Genomic DNA, 16,919 nt, shown 5'->3' with positions numbered 1-16,919 from the left:
TATTCTATTATTCCAAACTGAGAAACACATGCCATGCCAAGACCCCAGGCAATTAAAGGACATGCTTCAGAAATGTGTAGGGAAATGTGTGATGAGCTTATCCTAGATGGAAACGGTTCCTTAGATAGGGCACACACAATGTGCTTGCTTCATTCATTTCTGCTGCATTTGGAAAGTGAACACGTTCTGTAAAGGCAATTTTAAGTTCAAAAATAGTCTGGAAAATAGAGTGCTTCACGTGATTCCTGTTTTAAAATCAAGTCAGGCTTTGTAGGGTTATTGTGCTTCTCTGAAAAAAAAAAAAAAAACAAAAAAAAAAAAGGGGAAAAAGGGGTATCTCCGCAATTTGGTAATTTGTTTACCTTAAGAGTCTTTGCCAGGGAAGGTCTCCATCAATAGGACATTGGGGGATAGTAAACAGACCAGGACCTCACTCCACTTGGTGAAGATAAAAGAAAGGATTTAACCTTTAAGCTGCCACAAAACATTTCTGACTCTACCTCAGAGGGCTGTACTCCACATATTTTCTGCTCCCATGTCAGGATATCATGAGGTGCATCTACCCTGTGGGAGGGAGCCAGAAGCAGGGACTGGCCATGGGTCTGTCAGGGCCATGATCTTCCCAACCAGAGCCTGTCTCATAGCACCCAACAAGGGAGCAGGGACAAGCTGGGCATGGGGACACAGGTCAACACTGATTTCATGAGAATCCAGCAGGACCACAGTGATGCAGCAGGTCCAAAACCCACCATTTGAAGGAGTGAGAAGTTGCACTGAAGAGCGTATCTGCTGTTTCCTCCTCTAAATTTTCTGCTCCAGCAAAGGAAATTGGAAAGCTACAGGAGACCACATGGAAAACTGCAGACAGTCTGAAGGAGAAAATAAATTTCAGGAGCAGAGGATGCCAAAAGAGTTTAGCTGTTAGCAACTGCCAGCAAGCTGCAAATTTGAAAGAGGCATCAGGAGCCAATATGGGTAGTGGTCCAAATTCCAAAGCCCTAGTTTCCCTATGGATTACACTTATAACCTGCTAAGAGGTATTATCTGCAAATGCTGCAGGGTATACTGAAAAATGAGTCTCCAATAGAGAAGCAATTTATCAAGAACACTTAAAGTATGACTGCATTTGTGACACTTTAGTATATTCTGCAGGTTTGGCTTTTAAATGCCAGCATTTTTCCTTGACATTCACAATGGCCTTTCAGCTTAACAAGCTCTGCTGCTGGCTGAATTTATGACAAATAAAGGCGGATCACACCCTTTTTCTAGTCCATAAGGGAATTTGAAAAATCTCAAACATTGAAAAAGTGGTCACAACTTAATTTTTTAACTTTATATCTGACCAGACTCTGTTAAAGATGCAATATGGGGTGCTTGGATGATGGAAATATGAGTAGGTCTGAGATACAACTAGATGATGCAACCATGTCTAGAGAAGGTTGTTATTTGTCAAGCACTGAAGTGATAGAATGTTGTCATCTCAAAGGTTTGGGGGAACACATGCTAAAACATTAAGATTTACTTAGAGAGCAGCTGAATTCCAGAATTATGGAGGAAAAGGAAGCACTATTAAAACAAGATTACTGGCCACTTTCAAGATGAAGGAACACCTTCATGCACAACAGTGAGGGAGGATTATTTTGATAAAATTTTCCTTAATCCAAGTGATGTACTGACAAGCTGTGCATTCATTGATTCTTCTGGTTTTTCATATATCCTTATGCTACTCATTCCATTTTTGGAGACTGAAAAGAGTACTTAGTTATACTTAGAGACCAAGAAATGAAAAATCTATTTTTTTCCTTTCTTAAGCATTTATTTGAAAATTGTTGTTCCATATATTTCATTCCAAGAATTTGGATAGAGGATTATTCATAACTGTAACTTTTAGATAAAAAAAGACTCTGTCACTAAAAAAAAGTGTCTCCATTCCTTAGAGTTAAAAAAAAAAATAAATAAAAAGCCAGACATCTACCAAAAAAAGCATTCACTAACAACATGAGAAAATGTGGCTGATTTCTGTGCCTGGAGAGGTGTTACAGAGGCAGGCCACTGCACGGTTTAAAAAAAATCAAGCTGTCATCAAATTAAGCTTTATTTCAAAAACCCCCCATGACTGATCCAAAGTACTTTAAGCTTGCCGGGACTAGTATTTTGTCCTTTGGTCACAATAAAATGAAACACAGCAAGTTCAAGCTTACTTATATCTGTTAAGTAGTCCAGTATCACAAAATAGCTAGGACAATTTATGCAGCCTTTATGTAGATTATGATCTTGGTTGACTGGACCCAGCAAAAATGCTAAAATTTTCTTCATAGCTAGAGCATGAGACCAAGCGGACAAAGAAGAAACAGCAGTAAAATTTGCTGATAAACAGTTTCTAGTGGGAGATATAGCTGTCATGTTTTGAAATAACACCATTAAGTTGATAAAATAATGGCATGTTTTTCACTTGGAAGTCCTTCCATTATATTTACTTTTTAAATTATTTTAATTACAATGGAGGTACTAAGAATTTATTTTCAGGTTCTGACTGAGCATAAGCACTGAGGTTACTCATATAAGCTTTGCCACCTGAAAGTATGGTTTAGGATCATTACAGTCATTGGCAAGAGAGAGATCTCTCCATACACATTTTCATCCTCCACATCTCCCATGTTGTCTATACCAGGAACCTGTGGAATTAACTCTCATGTAACAAAAAGATTTTTTCACTGAATAATATACAATCCTTATACAAGTAATGTCTATATTGCAATGTAATAAAAGTACTTTTATATGTACATTTTATTTGCACTTAGATCAAATCCCTTTTTTATACAGAAGAGTTTTCATCAAAAAAGTTATTCAGAATTGATTAAGTATACAAAAAAAAAATCTATCAACAAGTCCTTCCAAACACAACTTCCTTATAACTTCCTAACAAGTAACTTCCAAAACAGGGTAATTCTACATAACTGGTCATTTGCATTTCACCTTGAGTTATATCATAGCAAAAAACTTTTAAAACATTGAAAATCCCAGAGGAACAAATTAAAAATCCCAAACAGAATAAAAAGGCAGCTCATAACAATAAAATATTTTCTCTTATATTTGGGTGATATTCAGTGAAATCATTCAAGAGTAAATGCAGTTTTATCTCACAAAGATGGTGCTCTTCCCTGCAACAGCCCTTCACTTAGATCACTGTTACATATTAACATACACCCTTACAAACCTCAGGAAATTAATTCCATAGCCTTGGGTTCTGGTTTGCTATCAGACATCTTTTTTGCCTTAAAAGGCCTTAGAGATCTAGACCCTCAAGGATACAATGTCAGAGAAGGAGCTTCTAATCTGTATTAACAAGCAGCTTTGAAACACATATTTTTGATTTGTTGCTGACCAAGGAAAGACATTTAAAATACGAGATCGGAGTCCATAAAAAATTCAACTGAAATTCTCAAAGTAAAAAGAAGGAGGATAAGAAAAACGACCACCAGACAAATCAACCCAAACACCAAGGATTATAAATAACACATTCCAGATAAACTCTGGGAATTTGATTTTCTCATGCAGGGTATCCTGCAAATTATATTTAGCAAGTGTCCCATAAAGTGGGCTAACTGACCACCAAAAAAAAAAAAAAAAAAAAAAAAAAAAGGTATTTCAGCTTCTCTTCCTCCTGATTTGAACTCTAATCCTTCTCCAGGTAAGAACAGCTGCTGTGCACTGAAAAACCAAAAACCAGAATCACATCTTTCAAGATTGAGAAGGAATCTCTTCCTACACAGCAGATGGCTTTGTTCCAGCAATATAGTTTAACTGTACATCATATTTCCTAATACACTTTTTCCCTCCCTGGCAAAGAGATGTCAGACTCTTTCCTCTCAGATACCACATTCCCTTCAACCCTATACAGAATGGAATAACTTTGGTTACTCCATAGTCTCACACAGGTGACTTCCTTCCATGTTCCTCAAACAGCATATTCTTCATGAGACATGTCATAATATTTGCTATGTATGTTTTAAAAATTAGCACCATTCCAAAGCTAAATAAGTCCTGAATCCTGATCATCAAAAAAAAAAACCCAGATAGAACAATAACTCTTCACATAGACCTGAAAATCTCTGGCCACACAGAAATGAGGTTACATAAATAAAACTTCATTCTGTGCTCCCAAAGAAAAAGAAAATACAAAAAGGGAAAGAGTCAGTGTGCCTGACTTATAAATAAAATTCTTCATCAAGGGATTATGTGCAAAAAAGGAGAAAGCCCATGCTGACATGGCTGCCCTATGTTAGCAGCTTCTCTACCAGCAGCAGAACACAGCTAATACAGACAGTTGAAGAAATTTTACAGGTGTTTTGATTCCTCAAGCAGATACAGTGCCTGAATAATTTATTACTTTTTCAATCAAAAACACTTGTTAGCATTCTTAAAAGAATGAACCGAAACCACCATTTAAATGTTAAATAAGCACTTCTTGTCATTTGCCATGTGTTGAACCAGACAGTTACACAGCTATTTGATTATCAACTCAAATGGATCAAACAGGTTTCGTTTTCTTGAACCAACCATTCTTTCCAAATAAGAAAAGCTTGAAACATAAGAAAAAGTGCTGACAAACACTATTCTTGCATATATTTTTTCAATAAAACAACTCCAGAAATTGTTGTCAACAATTGCTGCATCAACAACTCTCTTTTTAATACCATCTGCACAGGCACTTTGCAAAAAGAAAATATCCACAGAGCGGGACATAGCAGAAAAATTGAAGGATATTCTGACAAAATGGAAATGCAAAGGAGCTAAGTAAGTGGATACTCTTGGCAGCAGAGCAAAAAATAAAATAACAAAACAAAACAATAAACAGAAACAAAACAAACAAAAAAAGACACTAAAGTTCCAATTAATCAGACGCTGTTATTAAAAGTTAATGTGGAAGTAGGCCTTCTGCACCTCAAGAAACAACACAGAAGTGTGGTTGTTCCTCTATAAAAAAATAACAGTTTAGAGAGCAAATAATGTAGGTTCATTTGAGTCCTGGCATTTAGAAGGAGGTTATAATTGAAAAGAAATGTTTTAAAATCAGACAAATATAAAATGTTTATAAGAAGTAGAGTCCATAGTGGGTTGTCATAGAGAAAAGAAATCACTTTGTACTATTTTAAGATTATGGAATATGAAAATTAATTAGAATAGTGGAAGAACTGAAGCTACAGGAATTATTTCCTCTAGTAGCATTAGGAAAAATTGTGGGCTGAAGAGAAAAAAAATAACATGACACATGGCAGAGCTAAAAGAACAGATTTTAACCTAAGAGAAACTTAAGAAAAAAGCACGTGGACAAATTTTTAAAAGGGCATTGTTTAGAGAGGATGGACTCCATCAACATTTTTTATTTGTCAGAAGGTGTGGCTGCAGTCTCAGCTCTGAAGTATTATTACAGTTTATCTATTATTTTATTTTGGTCAATAATCAAATGCTGTAAACACAATAGGAGAATGTATGTTCCTACTTGTAACTTTATTTTTAATGAAAGACCCTCATTCCTGAAGAGATACAGATGCAGCACAGGTGAGATCCAGATGATTAATTTTGCATCCAAGTAAATAAATTACATTACATATAAGGAAGCCAGTGTCAATACTTAATTTAGATGATCTCAAAGTATTACATGCATGACCTGAATCTTCTCAGGTTCATACAGAGCTTAGGAAGTATGAAGACCCAGAATTCTCTGTTCTCCAACCTATCTACTTGAGCCTAAAACATTTTTGGAGTGGCATATCAAGAAAACTAAATGATCAGTCCCAATCCAAATTGCAAATAGATTGGTACCTTTGTTAACTGCTTCTGATGTAGAGTTCTTGTGTGTTCTGCCTCACAAACATCAGATTTCCAGCTGAAGGAAAGCATGACAGGTCGAACAACAACAGTGTCGCTCTATCAACTTTTGTCAACAGAAATATAGATCCAAAACTGTGATTAGTACCATGTCCATACATACAAGTCCTTATGACAATCTATCATTCTCTTCTGCCAAGGACAGTCCTTGTCTTTTGTCAAAATAGGCAAGTTGGAATATTTCTGGCTATGTAATCCTCTTCAATACTTCCATTCAACTATGAACAGGTTTGTAAGGAGTGCTTGTTGTCATTGTATTCCAGGTTAAAACCAATAGTTTTCCAAACACTGATGTTCAAAGTTTTTACTCTGAAATATCACTACTTCTAACAGCTCTGACTTGGCTAAGTTTTGGCCACATACTACAGTATGCCAAGTAGATGTGACTCAAAAATAATGTCTAAAATGCATTAATTCCATTGCACCACTTTGCAGAGCATTTTTTTTTCATAGGCCTGTACTAGAAAGCACTGGGAGGCCCAACATGAAGAGCACAGAGCAAACTGGAAGAGAAGACGTGGATGCAGTAACCCCCCACATATTTATATAATATTACAACATAGCCCTTCTCTTTTAGCTTATATGACTAAAGACACATCAGAGAGAACAGAAGGGTATTCCTTGTTACCCTCATTCTGAGTTTATTCTTCCTTTAGGCAGAACAATTCATTAAATTCAGGTTCATCCTTTGCATTGTATGAGGTTTACATGCTGAAGCAGCTGTCAATAGACTCCTAAAGAGGATTGCAGATCACATGTCATTGGCATGGTTGAGGAAGTAGAATTGCTCCTATCACATCTAGGAAGATCAGAAACAAAAGAGTGTTTGAAACTGCTTTTACTTTTTTATTTTCTTGGCAGCAGAGAGAATGAATTGCATAAGACCACAAGAGTGGGAGGAAAAGTCACTGCAAAATATTTATGATACTCAGGATTAGACTTCTTACAGTAAATTCCTCAAAAGCATAGTGTTTCCTCCTCAAATATCATGTGCAAAGCCCTGCCAGACATATGAGTTCAGTGTAGCTGCCAGGGTGGCCATCTGAGGGAGATGTTTTCATACTTCATTTCAGAGCACTCCACTTCAGGCAAGGGAGTCCTTACAGAAATTCTGCTCAAGAACACCAGGGAGTGAATGGCAGATGGACTGTGTTTACTGTCCTTACGGATAGCACAGAAAAGACAGTAGCTCTGAGAGTGTGAGCGAAGCCTTCAGCCTTTCACAGCTGCTTCTGCATTATGCTAATTCACACAGTACTGATTCAATAGCTTCTGCTCCACTTTTTGAAACTGAGTGGCTATAACTGCCAATCTTTTTTATATTTCGCCCTGTCCAAAAGAAATAATATAAAAACTTAAAAACTTCCAAAAAAAAAGAAAAAGAAAAAAACACAAGCGCATTACTTTTGAACCTACCCAGTTCTAACAGCCCAGGCTCCAGCTCACAGTGTTGTCCTTGATGTAGCTCCGACCTGCTGTGGGCAGAGCTCTGCGTGGTCTCTGACTGCTGCTGGTCCATTAGCACAATTATTGCAGGTTGTCCCTGCAGCCCCATTAGCCCCTATCAAGCAGAGAATTGCTTGCTTTGTCACTGTCTGTAAGCATTTTGGTAACTCATTTATCAGCTTTTGCTCTATTTCAGATAGTAAATCACTTGAGCTCCTTATGTACAGCAGGTTTTTTAAAAAGCCATATGATGTGCCAGACTACAGACTGTGACCTTTTTTTTTTTTTACTTCACTGGCTAATTTCTCCCATCTACATTAATCTATTTTTCCATCAAGTACATTCAATTTAACATGAACCTCTGTTCTTTATTATATGACCATCGCTACCTGGGAAATTTTTGCTGCAGCTGAGGAATGATTTCCAGTGCTTTTAACGCAAAAGGACAAAACACTCTGTTGCTAATTAATTCTAAAGAGGGAGACATTTACAATTTGGAGCAGACTGAAAGATCCCCATCACCAGCAGAACTGTGCCATAAAACATCTGCTCTTGACAGCAAGCTATGAAAGGAAAAAAAGAAGGAAGGAAATATTTCTTTCTCTATTCCCTTGTGGGGTGAGATTGTTTTATTTTATGAGGAATCATAGCCTTCCATGTCTTTATCTTGTTACCATGTCTTGTTTCTGTTTGAAAGACCAAGATGTAAGTAATTATGAGTGCAAGACATTCAGGGTTAGAAAGGAATGCTGCTAACTTGGCTGTCTGGCTTCTAGGGTTTGGGACTGACAAGTTCATACATATTCTTGTTATCTGCAGCTTTGGGTGGAGTTGAGATTTTTTTCATATCTGGGGTCTGATTGCATCAGAGTCTAGCTTATAACCACAGCATTAACTTCCTTTTACCTAATTCAATCCATAGCTCAGTACACCCTGCTCACACTCTGGTACTTCATGCTGTATTTCACCTTCACCTAGTGTCCCTTTGTAGCCGCAAGGAAGAGTTTCCATTCATCTTTTCCACTACTTCTACTGCCTCTGCATTTTACTGATATCTGTCCATATAAATGCCTCTCCTTCCACTTCTGTCTCTAAGTCCTCTCTCCAACTCTGGCAGCAGTTCCCCAGCATTCTGGGCAGAGAATGAGACAATTTTTTTGGCCAAACGTTCAGCAGGAGCTAAGCTAACCAAGCTCTTACCTCATCACCCTGGCTATTAGACTAAAGACTGCAAACCCTTCCTCTCCTCTCCCTTCAGGCCCTTATATTTTCAATAAAATAATAGTAATTGGAAAGACGAATCAAGAGTATATTAACAAAACAATGCTGATTATCAATACATTTTCTTATAAAATAGAATACCTGAGTAAAAGTTGCTGTTTTAATCAATGTTTCATTATATATTTTAAAAGTTACAATGAAAGGAAAAAAAAGAAAATATGGTCTTGGCAGACTGTGTCTAGCAGATGTATGTGGATCCATACACTTACCAAGAACTGGGAGATGGGTGGTTAATGCTACTCAGAGCAAAGCAGAAGTTGTGTATCCATTTCCTACAAAACAACTACATAAAGTAACTCCCACTAGCATATACTCCTTTTTCAATTAAACCATGAAATCAAGATGCTTTTTTTTCCTCTCCTATGCTCTGCAAGGTTCATTGGCTCCTGGTGCTCCTCAGGCTCATTGAGGTCCACACCTTAAATTTCAATGGCCCAAACTTACTGTCAAACATTAGATTTCTCTCCATTATTCTCTTTCTCAACTATTTTGGCTTCACTTTCAGGTCTTGTTCTACCCTTCAGCTACAGAGCCTGGGCCCACAGAAGAGTTGCCATGTTATCATGCAGATCATTTACCACCCAAAACCAGTGCTAAAGTGGTTGATCATATGCATGTCCACCTGATGCAGTAATATATGTAAGGACCATGGATTTCTTATGCTTTCTTTTCCTTCTTCCTAGTCACTGTCCATGAGAGCTCAGCTGCTGTTCCTCACATAAAACTTTTGCATGTCTACATGTCAGAAAAACTGGGACAAAACTGAAATCTTATTAATTAGTTTAACTTGTCCAGCTGCTAATGAGAAGTTATGGTTTCTGTAAATCATTCAGTATGTCAGAGCTGCCACCTGCACACACACACATCAGCCAGGAGCAAAGCACACAGACCCATTTTTCAATGAAAAGCTTCATGGAGAGATGTTGAGTGTCTGAGTTATTTGTTTCATCACAGATGGCCAGCTACTCCTCATGTCAGCTCTTTAAGCCCCAGGCATACCCTCCTGCTCAACTGTGACTGGCCCTTCGCAACACATTTCCTTTCAAAGTTTGAATGACTTGTTGGCTTTACCCTTCAATCTAAAAAAATAATAATAATAATAATAATAATAAAATCTGACAATAAAAGCCTTTCCTTGTTTAAACAGGGAAGTTTACATGAAGGAAGTGCTGTCCAGTCCCATCTTGTATATGACTGGCATCTTTCCACAACTGGCCTAAGAGGTCTCACAGAGACAAACCCCATATTACCATATTATTAACTATTAGGAAAAGGGCAGCTGCTTTCAAAATTCAACAGCTTTGTGGAATGTCACAGGCACTCAAAACATTGGGTTTTTGGAGGTTAGTACACTGCAAATTCTTCACTGAGTGCTAAGCTCAGTGTTTAGCATGACAACTGGGAAAGTGTGAAGCACTTAATTAGTATCCCCTAATTCTTTCAACAGAGCATTCAGAAATAAAAATTAATAATGGTGGGTTCTTGTTTACAAAATGTTCTGTTAGAGCAAAGAGCATTTGAGTGGCTACAAAGGAGGACTGTGATTTTAGTCTGTCAATGGTAGAATAGAAATTGTAGTATATGACCAATCCAAGATAATGGGAATAATTATAAGCAATTAGCACTGAGAAGATGAATAATACAAAGCAACAGAAAAATTAAACAACTTTGAACACAGAGAAACTTATAATGAATGAAACCTCTTTCTGTAGGTTTCATTAACAGCAGAAACTATGTCAAAATCAGTCTTCTGCTGAACACACCTCTTTTGCTCAATGAAGTCAAACTCTCTTTAAGTTACACCATACAACTATGTTTCAGTCTTTCTTCTGTTACCACGGCAAGGTACCTTTTTCCCAGGAAATGCAGAACAGAAAATTAGAATAGGGCAGCAGAACCCCACAATAACTTATTTATTTATTATTGTACATAATATGTCTTTCTGTTTTACTTCCTACCATTTAACCTAAAGTTTTGCTAGAGCTTCTTATTGCTTCTTTTGAGCTTTTCAGGCTTTGAATGGTATTTTATGGTATTGTAGAGGCAACAGCAGGAAGCTTTAATCCAAGCTAAGAGAGTCTCAGCAGTTTCATGCCTCTACACAGTTGGCTCATGATAAGCTGTGTTGCAGCCACATGCCTCCATGTAAGCAATAAATGTTTGAGAGGGTCTATTTAAAACCGAATGAACCAAACAAAATCAATTAGCAAAATCGGACTTTACAACTCCTTCCATATTATTTGTTTGCTGCAGTGTCATAGCATTTAAAGATCTGCATGGGGAATCAAAATACAGAATTATTTACTATGGACAAGAAATTAGAAGATAGCCAGAAATGCCATCTTTCAGACAGCAAGCAAGATAACCATCACTTGAAAATGATGAAGGTGGCTGTTTGCTTTGAAATCATCTATCTGTCCTGCACTCTTCTTTAATGTTTGTCTGATTGACACTAAAATCAGAATGGTTCCTACACAAACAGGCAATTATGATGTGAAAATGATACTTTCTCTGTTTGACTGTTAAATAGATGATCCCATTTTGTTCTAGTGGCCAAAGATCAAAATTAGCCTTAGGATGCACAAAAAAAAAGTGGTTTTATTGTCTTCAAGAGACAAGTGGTTTTATTGTCTTCGTGTTTTCCCCTGTCTTTTAAATTGTCACATAAATTAAAGAAGCTTTTAAATTGTCACATAAATTATACTTATTTAGACAGCAGGCATGTCTTCTTGACACCTAATTCTAGATCTCATAAACGTCTTCTAAAAGTAGCAATACATCAACATAATTAAAAATCAAAATTGAGATTTAGAATTCCTTATGGCTAAAGGCATAACTTCACTCTCATATAGACTTTTTACTATACAATACCTTCTTCCATTCCAGTTTCTCCTGCTAACAGGAAATAAAATTACAATCTTCCTGCTGTTTTGCTACAAAGCAAGGATTCAATAAATACTTTTAACTTACTGACCTTCTCACTGCAAACCAATCTCCCTACTGATCCTGGGACCAGAGATTCAGGAAGAGGTAGATTTGGTTGATGGTTTTTCCTTTTTATTACATAAGTGAAACTGAGGGACAGGAGAAATGCTGAAAGAAATAGTTTTGCTTGCTGAAACACATTTTCAAGCAGACTAAAAAAAGGTTTAGGTGTTGTTGGTTTTTGCTTTTTTTTTTTAATGACTCACAAAGAATAAAGTCTTCTAAGGAGTATCATATTAAATGATCATAAAACTCCAGGGCCAAATTCATCCAAATATAACTTCAGTGGAGCAATGCAAAGTAATTACTTACATGGAATTAAGAATTACTATTCACCTCATTTCTATAGATTACCTTTAATGTTCATGAACTCCTAAGACAAAAATAGCTGACTTCAGCCGCTTCCTGTCAATCACAAAGGAGGATTTCAGATTTGCTTCTTATAAAACCTGCTGTTAAGTTCCTCCCATGCAAATAGCACTGATAGTGGTGAGACCAAAGGGCCTTTTTGGGGGACACATTCTGTATGTACAGAGACATGATGGAAGGGAGCAGCCTGTGTCTTTGGAAATGTCTGTGCTGACCTCAAGAATGTTGCCCATGCTGCCACAAAGCAGTGTGGAATCTTCCTGCAAGGTAAGGAGCTCACGAAGGTGGTTTGGACCAAGGTCCATTGACTGTAAAAGTCACTTTCATGTAACTGTAGTGAAAAGGATCTTGGTCAAGCCGTTGTTTAAAGTCTGAAGAATCTGAGAGAAATGAAAAATCAAAATGGAGACTATATTGCCATGTTTTGGTACCTTAAAAGCTGCATTTCTGATAGTTCAAAGTACAGCACAGTTCAGTGTAAACATACACCCAGGCCAGGTACATTCCAACTGAACAGAATGTCACTGGAGCTCATTCTTGGTCCACTTCATAGAGGCATGCCTACATTGCCCACAGCAAGCAGGACTGAAGCAACTATGCTGTTCACAAGAAGGCAGACAGGCTTATTTCTAGGGGAAGGACACTGGAAATATAGGATCATTGGAGTGACCATGGTGGATGGTCCAGATCTCCTCACAGAGAGCAAAGGGAACCTAAGGCAATGCAGTAAAACGTGGAATTAGAAGGTACCACTCTTCAACATGGAAAGTAAATAAGAAGGCATTCTGACAGGCAGGTGGCCCAATAGGTACACTGACCACAATATACCTGCAGGACTGTGCTGCAATCAACCAGAAATGCTCAGTCCAAAATAGAGTGGACATCTCTTTCCCAGGGTAAATAGCCCTATGTAATACAACAACACTTTCACAAAGGAAATTTTAGAGAGTGAGATAAATCCCCTGTTCAATTAAATAGATTCTTTGGAAAGTCTTGTCTCAGTATACATTTGAAAAATTTAGAGAACCTGGGAATCTTATCCTGAAAGATAATTCAGTAATTAAGTAGGCACATTAAAACAAACCATACAGACTTGCCAATTTAGTGAACCACTTTATAGGAAAAAAAAAAAAAATTGGCGTCCTCTCTTTTTTAATCATCAGTAGCTTTCTTTGCAAGCAAAAAGGCATTTTACATTGAAAACTAATTCTCATTCTAATGAAACTAATCAAACAACTTGTGACTCTGCAAAAGTTTATCATGTTTTTATCTGTGTTCTGTTGGGTAGTCCCAATGGTTTAAGGATGCTTGCTCATACAGAGTGGTAATATAGGTCACATCAGTATTTGAACTGCACCTGATGTATATTGGTTAAAATACATGCTAAGGAGAGACTGATAAGTTTAGTCTTCATGCCAAAAAAAAAAAAAATCTATATTGGAAAAGCAAGAGGCAAAGATCAACAAGAAAAAAATTTTGAAAGATCCTTTCCTGAACCCTAATATAGTGCTATTGAAGATTAGAGATACATTTGTCTGAACGGGAGCATGGGTATGGTATTAATTGTACCTCTATTCCTAAATCACACACAGTGACTCCAGTTTACTCAACACTAACCGTGTTAGCAAAAGACTTGGAGTTACTCCCTGTGCTCACAGGAAGGTGAGCTCCCCCATGACCTAGTATTTTTCATCTCTGGCACCTGAGACCAGAGATAACTGCCAGACTGGTTCAGAGGTTCACAGAAGTTGTGTATCATTGGTACACAAATTCATATCACTCACTGAAAAATAATAGGAAGAAGGTGAGCCAGGATGGTGAAAGCTGGTCTATAAGAATACAAATGTGGATTTTGTTCAAGTGCCAGGAGAGCAAACAGGAGAATAAATAGCAGTGGCAGACACAGCTGTAGCAAGATATAGATGTGAATTCACAAAGGCAAAACCTTGTCTTCAGATGCAATCAGTCCTTCCCTTCTCTTGCATTGCCTTCCCCCCATCCTCACATATATATTGTACTTACCATGCTCTTTCAGAATAGCACATTAACTCATCCCTTCACATACTGAACTGAAGAACATTTACAAGTTCTGATTTACAAGATTTGTTTCTGTCAGTAAAAATTCTTAGTCAACACAAAAAATCCTCAAATATTAAACAAAAAATTCTAAAGGATTTATAGGACTTTTCTGGTCAAGCTGATAATTTGATTATTTTTTCAATATTTGTACAGCATAGCTATAATGATTTCCAATTCTCACTCTGACAGAAATACTTTCTGATGGACATTAAAAAATTGACTAGGTTGGCTGTAGATTTCTATGCCATACTTATGATATGTGTAAGTAAGAGGCCCAACAAAACTCATCGAGCTAGCCTGGCTGTCCTTTGCTTAGGTCAGGGAGCTTACCAAAATGTCCCAAACTTCCTTTCTTCCCAAGTTATGCACATTTCCTTCTAACTGAGATGCAGGGGATGGGACAGATCTCAGCCCTGCTCATCAAACCAGCATGGCCAGAACTGTGGGGAGTCCCCAGGATTGCATCTCCCACATTACATGACTCTCCTGATTTCAAAATCCCCCTGAAATATTTTGTGATCTATAAATTATTTCTAAGTGCTTACAAATAGAATTGCTGATTCTGTATCTGTCACAACAGGAAAGATTAACACCCCTGCCCAGCAACCTGCACCTTTCCTGGAGTGGGAGGGGATGCATGAGGAGCACACACTCCTTGTCCACTTGATGTGTGGTGTGTCAACTCTCAGAGTTGTGTTATATTGTGCCATTTTAGTGTTTGTAGCCTCAGCTGTAGTGATTCTCTCTATATATTTATGATGCATTTTTCTGAAAGAGGTATAGGGTGGGATGTGAAAACTACTTTATTTCTGTGTGTTTTCTGACACCAAGTAGAGAAGAAAAGCCAATTGTCTGATCTTGGAGACACAGTAAAATTGGCCCGTGGTGGCTATTAACACAGAGATTAATTTAGAAATATGGTGACCCATGACCCCTCCATAGCAATTACAACTACCCTGATGTTCCATTAAGGCTTTACTTTGTGTCAGTGGGAGAAATATTGACTTAATGAACATATGTATCTGTCCTGCAAGAAAATAAAAATTAATTTTGATTTGGAGACAAAACATTCTGTTTCTTCTTATTCTTACCTTCCCTGCATGGGCACAGGAGTGAAATCCTTCTCAAGTGCAATGCAGCCATCCTCCCCTATTGCTGATTTTTCACACAGGGTCTGTGACTCTCCAAGGCTCGCTACCATGCCATGATACTCTTTAAATAACTGCAGCTCATTGCAACTTCTGGTCACTGGTTTGGCTGCCACCTTTGCAGATAAAATGGTTTGATGTGACGATGTCTGATTCAGCTCCATCTCTTGTTGTCTAGAAACTGTAACCTTTGTTATCCAAGTACATTTGTCCCTGGGGGGTGTTCTCCTAAAAAAGTGAAAACAAATACACTAGGATTTAATTGCATGGGCTCAATGTTTACTGCAGTACAAGCATGTTAAAAATGTCAATCAGACTTCTTTGAGTGCATTTTCGGGTATTTCCCAGTTCATTTATTTACACCAGGAACAATTGCAATGTTTTAAACATCTTTGCAACTTCAAAATTAGCCACTATAAGCACTAAATCAGATAAACAGATGGGTCATCTACTTCATCCATGTCTACCATTATTTTCTCCCACAAATCTCCCAGTGACTTGCACTGACTTATCCCATAAAACAAGCCAAAATCATCTCTGTATTAGTGGCACAAGAGTCGCTGCTACACAACATCTTCCCAGCTCACGAGAGCACTGCTTCACCACCACCACACAGCTCCTCTCCAGCAGCTGTGCTGGCAGCAGCCTCATGGAAGCCATCGCTCTCCACCAGCCCTTGTGCTCCCTCAGAAAGCCCTGTCCTGCTGCAGATCCACCACGGATAATGGACCCTCATTTAGCAGAGCAGGTACGTGAGTTTTATGAAGACAGTGTGCCATTCCAGAAGTGCCAGAGGCTTTTATGAAATGTGAATCAAAAGAAAATGAGGTTTTATGATATGATTATTAATGGTGATTATAACAAAAAATAGTACATAATAGTCAAAAAGCTTTTATGTTCTCATCATTAAAATTCACTCTGAAAAGTTATAAAAACCACTTCAGAATCCCACAAAGTGCACAACTCAGACGTAACGACTGAATTAAAGATCAGCCTGTCTTAAGCACATGCTGTGGAGTTTAATCATGGGAATATTTCAGCATAAAGTGCCAAAGCCACTGCAGAGGACAGCAAGAGCTCAGGAAACGGGCCTGTCAGCCTCCAACATCCTTCAGGTGGGGGAACACAGCCTTGTCAGAGCACACCTGCTCCTCCCTGCAGAGATCTCAGCACAGGACACTTAGGTACTCCTGCAGGGCTGTGGGGCAAAAATAGTACAATAACAGGCTCTGCTTCAGTCCCAGTGGGAGAAATCACTTGAAAATGAAATGACAAACCTAATTATGATTTCGAGCAGACTTGAGCTCTCATGGCCTTACAGATTAGATGGGAATGGAAGTTACTGCTAAAAACATACTGCACATACAAGCCACCACAAACACAGGTCTTGACTCCAGGTAAAGGTAGGCTTGCTAACCAAATCTAAATCAGAAATTCCCTAGGTGGTAAAACCTTCCTCAGTTCTGTGTTTCTATCTCTTTCTATTTTCAATGCCCTTAGTTCTCATCTCCTAATATTTTTCACCTATCCTTATAACAGATTGACAAACTTGACTCTTCCCATCATTGCACAGTAGCTGGAGTACCACATCCAGTCCTGGTCCCCACAATTCAAAAACAATGCACAGACTAGACAAGTCCACAGAAGAGCCACAAAGATGATCAAAGAGCTAGAGAATCTGCCCTGAGAGAAAAGACTATAGGATTTAAGTATTTTCCT

The 16,919-nt window shown here is 37.9% G+C and overlaps 1 protein-coding gene across 1 annotated transcript in view; it reads right to left on the bottom strand.

The window, feature by feature from the left end:
* The window catches only part of OCA2 (OCA2 melanosomal transmembrane protein), a 160,548-nt gene extending 145,071 nt beyond the window's left edge, over positions 1-15,477 (bottom strand). Inside the window, exon 1 of the mRNA XM_041422122.1 lies at positions 15,144-15,477. Within this exon, the coding sequence (XP_041278056.1) occupies positions 15,144-15,364 (221 nt within the window). The 5' untranslated portion in view covers positions 15,365-15,477. The remainder of the gene's footprint in view (positions 1-15,143) is intronic.
* Between the last annotated feature and the right edge of the window lie 1,442 nt (positions 15,478-16,919).

The sequence above is a fragment of the Onychostruthus taczanowskii genome, unplaced genomic scaffold (genome assembly GCF_017590055.1).
Source record: "Onychostruthus taczanowskii isolate IOZ18803 unplaced genomic scaffold, ASM1759005v1 scaffold71, whole genome shotgun sequence".
Lineage (NCBI taxonomy): Eukaryota > Metazoa > Chordata > Aves > Passeriformes > Passeridae > Onychostruthus > Onychostruthus taczanowskii.
This window is presented reverse-complemented; position numbering and strand designations above follow the sequence as displayed.